General features: G+C 35.5%; 1 protein-coding gene across 1 annotated transcript in view; it reads right to left on the reverse strand.

Annotated features, from left to right (window-relative positions):
- Nucleotides 1-10,000, reverse strand: part of LOC137616712 (adenylate cyclase type 2-like) — a 95,027-nt gene that overhangs the window by 21,713 nt on the left and 63,314 nt on the right. The window contains 4 exon segments of the mRNA XM_068346714.1: nt 938-1,193; nt 3,927-4,094; nt 5,211-5,362; nt 8,308-8,481. Of these exon segments, the coding sequence (XP_068202815.1) occupies nt 938-1,193; nt 3,927-4,094; nt 5,211-5,362; nt 8,308-8,481 (750 nt within the window).

Here is a 10,000-nt window from a genome sequence, read left to right on the forward strand (position 1 = left end):
GTTTTGAAAAGTAATAGCGAATATCCAAAAGCTATTTTAATAAATATGAAAGTCCAATGACAGAGTATCCTGACATACACTTCGTATATAAAAGTCAAATCGACGTCATACTGGAAAAAGTAAAATTACATTTATGTAATTTCTTGTCTTTCGAAGAAGCCTTCCCTCTCAGCATGTCGTCTAATCAAGCATCCATTTAAAGGTTTAAAGTTAACTCATGAATGGCAGAGGCAAGGGAAAGTGACACTACCCTAGCAGGACAATCCCCAAGAGAGTGACCATATATTCATATGATTAGCTCCCATGGCCCCTTCTCCACAAAAGATAGAACGATGATTCCAGAGATTACGAACTAGCCTAGGAATAAGGAATTCTATAGAACGTAAGTTTTTGTTAAAGAAACAGACCGGATATGTTTCTCAAAAGGAAATCTGCAATCAAGAATCACACCTATAATTCTAAATGAGTTGTATTCGAAGAGACATTGTCAATGTAAGGATCTGGATGTTGAGGAGCCATTGTCCTCGACCTTCTTAACAATCATGCTTTGAGTTTTGTTAGGGTTCAACTTCATGCACTAATTTTAACTCGTGTTACATGGCAAAGAATATATCTTTGATCTCTTCCCAACTCTTTTAGGTAATCTTTCTAAAGTTAAAATTGTAATAATGTTGTAATACAAATGTAAATACAAGTGCCCAATTTTACGTGCTTTAATCTTTATGCATTCTAAGGTCTGCTTTTATGGCAAGAGCCCGTGCCTAGCAACAAGAGGCAGGTAAAATCCAATTACAATTATCTTATCGACATTTCTCACCTGTCCCCTAACTAAAGCATACCATATCAGGGTGCAATCATCCTGGACTTTATTTTACAAACTAAACATGACAGAAAAGATCATTAAAAAGCAAAGACTCGGTTACTTCAATAAACCTACCAGGTTGATAACGGTGAAGACATAGAGGGCCGTGCATATCACTACAAACAGAGTCGCTCTGATGTTGAAAGATGCATTGATACGCTTCGAAGTGCTGTAGAAGAACGAAGCCACAGGTCCCAATTCATCCGCGTCGTATTCTGTATCGTTGTGGGGATCTGTGATGTGTTGGTGTATAGGGGCTACCCAGCACAGAGGGCCTCCAATCAAGAACAGCGCCAGACAGACGGAACCACTTACCCATCCCCAGGTGTTTCTGGTGAAAGAGTAGAAATTGGTCAAAAGAATGTGTAGGACGCTTATGAATATGGAAATACAGCTTTGATAAGAAGCAGTTTGAGTTTAGTTGGTAATGATGATGTAGTATTGGTGAAGGTCCCCATGTGTAAATGTAGAGAACTAGATATCTGCAGAGGAAGAGAACTATAGTCCATTTCTTTTAGCGATGCATATTTGCACCGACTCGCAGCGGTGCCCTTTTAGCTCGGAAAAGTTTCCGGATCGCTGATGGGTTGGACAAGATAATTCTAACCAATAAGCGATCAGGAAACTTTTCCGAGCTAAAAGGGCACCGCCGCGAGTCGGTGCAAATATGCATCGCTAAAAGAAATGGACTATAGATATCTGCAGAGAAACAACAGTTTGATGGTTAGTAAGAACAAATGGAGGCGAACCAACCCCTGTCTAATTAGACATGAAGGATTAAGATTTGAAATTAGATATCAATGAATTAACAAGAGATCTTCACCTAAAGTAAGTAAGCAGGTGGGAGAAAAAGCCATAAGCTGTAACACCAGAATGGGATTACAAAATGAACTAAGGGGTAGGCAATGTACAGATGATAAAGGTAACAAAACTGTAAAAATATATATTTTATAAGAGTGTGACGATGATGTCTTTACAAGAAAAGAGAAGAACGAGCTATTCGAGGCTTTCTAGAATCAAATTGAACAATTCATTCTGGCTATCAGAATTCATCAACTTTTTTATTTCAACTGAAAAAAATGGAGAATGTGTAGTATTAAACGTCAAAAAATCTGGGAACCTTCTGATAAACAGTTCGATCTTTGAATAGCATTGTTTTATTGGTCCATCTTTGTTTTAGAAATTTCATTGCCTGTTTCTTCATACTGATATGAAAATAGTAAGGTATCATTAGAAAAATTATTATTCAAATACCATAAGTATACTAGGTTAATGATTATCTAAATATATCCTTGATTATAAAGTCTATTTTGTTTCCTTTAACAAAAAAAAATATTTGCACTCTTCAAGATGCCCAACCCTAACGAAATTAAAAATACAGGACTTGAACTAGAATGAGCTAACATGTTTAGAAGTAAACTGTTTTTAAATGGCATGATAACTTCAAAATAAAAACTACCTATTTTCCTATCACTTCAGATAATTTGCAACAAGACTCAAGTACCACACAGGAATACAGTGAGCAACGATTCCTTTTTAGATGTAACTTCTTAGTATGAGGTAGAGAAATGAGTAAATCTAAGTAAATCTCCTGAAAACTGAGTTTCAAGGCATTTAAATTATTTCCTTGAAGATAATATTAATCCTCTTTGAAACGAATAACTTGCTTTGGTGAAAGCACTTTGCCATGTCAGCAGTATAAAATTAGAGAATTATCTGAGCTAATAACATATCAGCAAATAACTTGCTTTAGTAAAAGCACTTTCCTATGTTAGCAGTATGAAATTATAGAATTATATGAGCTAATAACATATCAGCAAATAACTTGCTTTAGCAAAAGCCCTTTTCCATGTTAGCAGTATGAAATTAGAGAATTATTTGAGCTAATAACATATCAGCAAATAACTTGCTTTAGTAAAAGCACTTTCCTATGTTAGCAGTATGAAATTATAGAATTATATGAGCTAATAACATATCAGCAAATAACTTGCTTTAGTAAAAGCACTTTCCTATGTTAGCAGTATGAAATTATAGAATTATATGAGCTAATAACATATCAGCAAATAACTTGCTTTAGTAAAAGCACTTTCCTATGTTAGCAGTATGAAATTATAGAATTATATGAGCTAATAACATATCAGCAAATAACTTGCTTTAGCAAAAGCCCTTTTCCATGTTAGCAGTATGAAATTAGAGAATTATTTGAGCTAATAACATATCAGCAAATAACTTGCTTCAGTAAAAGCATTTTGCCATGTCAGCAGCATAAAATTATAGAATTATCTGAGCTAATAACATATCAGCAAATAACTTGCTTTAGTAAAAGCATTTTGTCACGTCAGCAGTATAAATACTATAAAATTATATGAGCTAATAACCTATCAGCAAATAACTTGTTATAGTAAAAGCACTTTTCCATGTTAGCAGCATAAAATTATAGAATTATCTGAGCTAATAAAATATCAGGAAATAACTTGCTTTAGCAAAAGCATTTTGCCATGTCAGCAGTATAAATACTATTGAATTATATGAGCTAATACTCCATTAGCAAAATACTAGCTTAAGTAAAAGCACTTTGCCATGTCAGCAGTAAAAATACTATAGAATTATATGAGCTAAAAATCCATCAGCAAATAACTTGCTCTAGTAAAAGCACTTTGTCATGTCAGCAGTATAAATACTATAAAATTATATGAGCTAAAAAATCTATCAGCAAATAACTTGCTCTAGTAAAAGCACTTTGTCACGTCAGCAGTATAAATACTATAGAATTATATGAGCTAAAAATCCATCAGCAAATAACTTGCTCTAGTAAAAGCACTTTCCCATGTTAGCAGCATAAAATTAGAGAATTATCTGAGCTAATAACCTATCAGAAAAATACTAGCTTCAGTAAAAGCACTTTGCCATGTCAGCAGTATGAAATTATAGAATTTATCTGAGCTAATAATCTATCAGCAAATAAATTGCTTTAGTAAAAGCACTTTTCCATGTTAGCAGTATAAAATCGAAGAATGACCTGACCTAACAATCTATCAGACGAATAATAATCACAAACACTTACTCTGGCATCAAGACTTGGTGAGTCGTGAAGATACAGAGGAACAGGATGAAGGCGCCCAAGATGTAGAACTTGAACAGTGGATCAGACTGACGAAGTAGCAGCAACTCCCATTTCTCTTTCGTGAAAGTTAGGAAGAGCGGATTGATTCCTTCGGGTCTAAACCACTGGCTGCGTTCGTAAAGGGGAAAAAATAATATTAGGTTAAAAATAGATTTGGTACGAATGTCAAATTAGGGTTTTAAGGTGGTTTATAGGAATATTTCTACGCAGAGTTTAAAGGTTTACAGATCCTCCATGAATGGCAGAGGCAAGGGACAGTGATAATGCCTTAGCAGGGCAATGTCCTAGAGACTGACCATATACATATATATATGTATATACACACACACACACACACACACACACACTATATATATATATATATATATATATATATATATATATATATATATATATATGTGTGTGTGTGTGTGTGGGGGGGGGGGATCAGTGCCCTAGCCCCGTCTCCACCCGAGCTAGGACCAGGGATATCCAAGCAATGGCTGCTGATGATTCAGCAGGTAGACTTATAGGCTCCCCCCAAACACCCCCATCCTTTGCCCACAATGATGGTGAGGTTGCAGACACTAAAAAAAACTTTCAAGCTCGAGCGGGACTCGAACCCGAGTCTGGTAGAACCCCAGGCAGGGTTGTTTCTATTAGGCTACCACAACGAATATTAAAGGAGTCAATATGAAAAGTATATTTTGGTTTTATAAAGAGACATATTAAAGGAGTCAATATGAAAAATATATCTTGGTTTATCTTGGGAAGAGAAGAGACTCTCCTACCATTTATTCTTCTGTGCATGAATCAACAAAATGGCTAACTAAATGCACCATGAACCAAGACAAAGATTTTTCATAATTTTTCTACTGAGATGTTTGACATCGCAATTAGAGTTCAAGGAATAAAGCTCAAAGTTACTCTAAATACTATTCAGTCTTTATAAATAGGTGTCATTTTGTTTGAATTCCTCACCATTGCGAAAATGAATTACTGAAGCAAATTAGACATGGGGTAAAAAGAGAAGAAAGTTATTAGACATGGGGAAAAAAGAGAAGAAAGTTATTAGACATGGGGTAAAAAAGAGAAGAAAGTTATTAGACATGGGGTAAAAAGAGAAGAAAGTTATTAGACATGGGGTAAAAAGAGAAGAAAGTTATTAGACATGGGGTAAAAAGAGAAGAAAGTTATTAGACATGGGGTAAAAAGAGTGAAAGTTATTCATTCAAGTCTACTTACTGGTATTTACTGATTGGCATATTCTTGATCTCCTTTTCCATGAATTCCTTAGAGCTGATCATTATTTTCTGGAAGGAAGCCAAGGCACTATCTGTGACAACAGTCCTCCGCTTTGAATTAGTGATGGCACTTTCAGTGTGCGTGGATCTTCTCTAGGAAGAAAAAAGAGAAGAAAAATAATTTTTCCTCATGAAAACATACCTTATCCACTCTGGTCAGCCCTTCAAATATCCCTTCACCGCCATACTGTGTTGTCTTTTCAGTCTCGTTTCCTCCCTTCAGGGCACTTCTACAAGTATTCTCAAACGAATTATAAATTGTATGAACTGTAAATGTATATTCCATAATGGAAAAAATCTGATCATTTCCATTCCTGTATCACTGACCTCTGATCATCTTCATTTCACATTTAACATAATTTATCTTCAAAGTACTTACTCCATCGACCCAGGACGCATTCACTTTAAACATCATCTTTCCAGTGTGATCTAATTGCCGGCCTACGCTGCTTTTTCGATCTGCATTTATCCCGGGAAAAAACTTTTATTTTCACCGTAGCTCTTTATAACATTTGTTACGCTCTCTCTCTCTCTCTCTCTCTCTCTCTCTCTCTCTCTCTCTCTCTCTCTCTCTCTCTCTCTCTCTCTCTCTCTCTCTCTCTCTATATATATATATATATATATTTATATATATATATATATATATATACATACATATATATATATATATATATATATATATATATATACACTCTCTCTCTCTCTCTCTCTCTCTCTCTCTCTCTATATATATATATATATATATATATATATATATATATATATATATATATATATATATATATATATATTTATATATATTCTCTTTCTCTCTGCATATATATATATATATATATATATATATATATATATATATATATATATACATACAGTATATATATATATATATATATATATATATATATATATATATATATATATATATATAACTAAACAATAACAACAACAACAACAACAACAAATGCAGTCGTTCTTAGTCCATTGCAGGACAAACTTTGATATATCTCGGGTTTAGCCAGTTTTCATCACCACGCCGGCCACTGCGGATTGGTGATGGTGGGAGATTTTCGTCTGATCGCTCACAGCAAACCAACGTAGTATGAATGACCCTGTCTAGTACAACTTTGCTGATCCTGGCGATACGCAAACCTTTTCACCACGTGTGTGTGTGTGATTGTGTGTATGTGTGTAACTATGTACGTAAGTGTGCAATAATCGTATAATCGACCTACAATTATATCTATCTATATACTCAGCCACTCGGTGCCCCCCCCCCTCCCCACAATCTGGGGGGTGGGTAGCCGACCTCAAATAATTAAGATATGTCAATTCAAAATACGAAAAGTACAATCCCATTATTATTATTATTATTATTAGCCAAGCAACAACCCTAGTTGGAAAAGCAGGATGCTATAAGCCCAAGGGCTCCAATAGGGAAAAATAGCCCAGTGAGGAAAGGAAATAAGGAAATAAATAAATAATGAGAATAAATTAACAATTCTAAAAACAGTAACAACGTCAAAAGCAGATATGTCATATATAGCTATAAAAAGACTCATGTCAGCCTGGTCAACATAAAAACATTTGCTCCAACTTTGAACTTTTGAAGTTCTACTGATTCAACTACCCGATTAGGAAGATCATTCCACAACTTGGTAACAGCTGGAATAAAACTTCTAGAATACTGTGTAGTATTGAGCCTCATGATGGAGAAGGTCTGGCTATTAGAATTAACTGCCTGCCTAGTATTACGAACAGGATAGAATTGTCCAGGGAGATCTGAATGTAAAGGATGGTCAGAGTTATGGAAAATGCATAATGAACTAATGGAACGACGGTGCCAAAGATTAGCATTTTATCTTTTCGCTTTAAGATAATTTTCATTCTTACTTTAAACTACGGACATTTATAAAACTTATCTTTAAATCATGACTCGTATAGAGTCTTGTCCCAACCGTGTGTCACACGATCGTTTAAATTCATTTTGTATATATTATGCTTGTATCTTCGCTCTTCCCTCGCACTAAAAAGAACCAGAATAAACATGTCTGCGTTTCCCCTATATAACATTGTCTGTCTTTCGAACATGAAATTTCCTGTTGCCTTGAGGTTTTGTATATAAAGGAGAGTGTTCTATAATAAATTAACTCAGTTGCTTTCACACTGCCTTTGAGTTCACAAAGGTTGCTTTGTTACGCTCTCTCTCTCTCTCTCTCTCTCTCTCTCTCTCTCTCTCTTTCTTCACCGTAGCTTTCTCACCTTTGTTACGCTCTCTCTCTCTCTCTCTCTCTCTCTCTCTCTCTCTCTCTCTCTCTCTCTCTCTCTCTCTCTCTTCACCGTAGCTCTTTCTCACCTCTCTCTCTTTCTCTCTTCACCGTAGCTCTTTCTCACTCTCTCTCTCTCTCTCTCTCCTCTCTCTCTCTCTCTCTCTCTCTCTCTTCACCGTAGCTCTTTCTCACCTCTCTCTCTCTCTCTCTCTCTCTCTCTCTCTCTCTCTCTCTTCACCGTAGCTCTTTCTCACCTCTCTCTCTTTCTCTCTTCACCGTAGCTCTTTCTCACCTCTCTCTCTCTCTCTCTCTCTCTCTCTCTCTCTCTCTCTCTCTCTCTCTTCACCGTAGCTCTTTCTCACCTCTCTCTCTTTCTCTCTTCACCGTAGCTCTTTCTCACCTCTCTCTCTCTCTCTCTCTCTCTCTCTCTCTCTCTCTCTCTCTCTCTCTCTCTTCACCGTAGCTCTTTCTCACCTCTCTCTCTTTCTCTCTTCACCGTAGTCTCTCTCTCTCTCTCTCTCTCTCTCTCTCTCTCTCTCTCTCTCTCTCTCTCTCTCTCTCTCTCTCTCTTCACCGTAGCTCTTTCTCACCTCTCTCTCTTTCTCTCTTCACCGTAGCTCTTTCTCACCTCTCTCTCTCTCTCTCTCTCTCTCTCTCTCTCTCTCTCTCTCTCTCTCTCTCTGCCCGTCACAGTCTGTCGGAACATCCCTCATAACTCTGAGTGGTAGAACTCAGGGTTATTCTTTTAACCCTGGTAGAACTATCACTTACCCTGCTGAGTATGGAGGTTCTCCTCGTGTCCCTTGGAAGCTGTACTTTATTAATCTTCCTGGCGATATCTCCTTCGTAGAGGGATTTCAGCTCTTTCGACACCACAGGGATGGAGACCCGGGGCTTCAGGGGAACCGCTGAGTAATTGTGGGACGCCCTTCGATTGGCTGGTGGCTGCGGAGGAGGAAAGGATGGGAATTATTTGGGAGGAAAAAAAAATTGTTAGAAAATAGTATTTTTTTTTTTTAATTACCGTCTCTGTAATCAAAATATGAGGCTTAAGTTTATTTTGTAGGTTATAAAATTGTTCAAAAAAGCGTTTTTTAATCATGTCGATGTTACAGTAACTTTATTATTATTATTATTATTATTATTATTATTATTATTATTATTATCATTCATCATCATCATCATCATCATCATTATTATTATTATTATTATTAGTTAAGCTATAACCCTAGATGGAAAAGCAAGATGCTTGCCCAAGGGCTCCAACAGGGAAAATAGCCCAGTGAGAAAAGGATATAAGAAAATAAATAAATTACAAGAGAGGTAATGAACAATTGAAATAAAATATTATCAGAACAGAAACATTAAACTATTCAAACTTTTAATAACCGCCATTGCCACAGAAAATACACAAAAAATACAAATTTCTTTATGACTGTTGCAGCAAATTATTGATATAAATTACACCCATTGTCCAAATTAAAAAAAAAAATACACACTCATATCCATAAGCAACAAAGCACCCCTGTATATATACATATAACGTAAATATATGTATAGAAGTATTTTCAATTGTACAAGAATCCTTTCCTTCATCAATTAACGTAGATATGAAAATACTCCTGATAAAGGTGGTTTTTTTTTTTTTTTTTTTTTTTTTTTTTTTTTTTTTTTTTACTTCAAGTACCAGACATATTTTCTTATAGACGCAACCATTCACAAGTAAAACCCAAAGCTAAAACAGGGGACATAACAAAAAAAAAAAAAAAAAAAAAAAAAAAAAAAAAAAAAAAAAAAACATATATTGTTTTATAGTCACAATTACATACAAAGAACATCCAAAGCTGGAACAGGGGACAGAGACTGTAATGCCGATGACAAAACCAAAAATGAGTGAACATCAGTCAAGACTGTATACAGTGGCCCATGATCTACTGTAGGTATCTATACGGTGGCGGTGGAAAAACTAATAAAAAAATATATATTTTCTGAGTCACTATTACATACAAAAAAGACACAAAGCTAAAACAGAGGACAGAGACTGTAATGCCAATAACAAAAACAAAAACACGTGAATATCAAGGAAGACTGTATACAGTGGCCCATGATCTACTGTAGGTATCTATACGGTGGCGGTGGAAAAACTAATAAAAAAATATATATTTTCTGAGTCACTATTACATACAAAGAAGACACAAAGCTAAAACAGAGGACAGAGACTGTAATGCCGATGACAAAACCAAAAATGAATGAACATCAGTCAAGACTGTATACAGTGGCCCATGATCTACTGTAGGTATCTAGACTGTGGCGTGAAAAGACTAAAAAAAAAAAGTATATTTTCTGATAGACATATTTACATACAAAGACTCAAAGCTAAGACAGAGGACAGAGACTGTAATGCCAATAACAAAAACAAAAATACGTGAATATCAAGGAAGACTGTATACGGTGGCCACGGTAC

Source organism: Palaemon carinicauda, chromosome 22 (genome assembly GCF_036898095.1).
Source record: "Palaemon carinicauda isolate YSFRI2023 chromosome 22, ASM3689809v2, whole genome shotgun sequence".
NCBI lineage: Eukaryota > Metazoa > Arthropoda > Malacostraca > Decapoda > Palaemonidae > Palaemon > Palaemon carinicauda.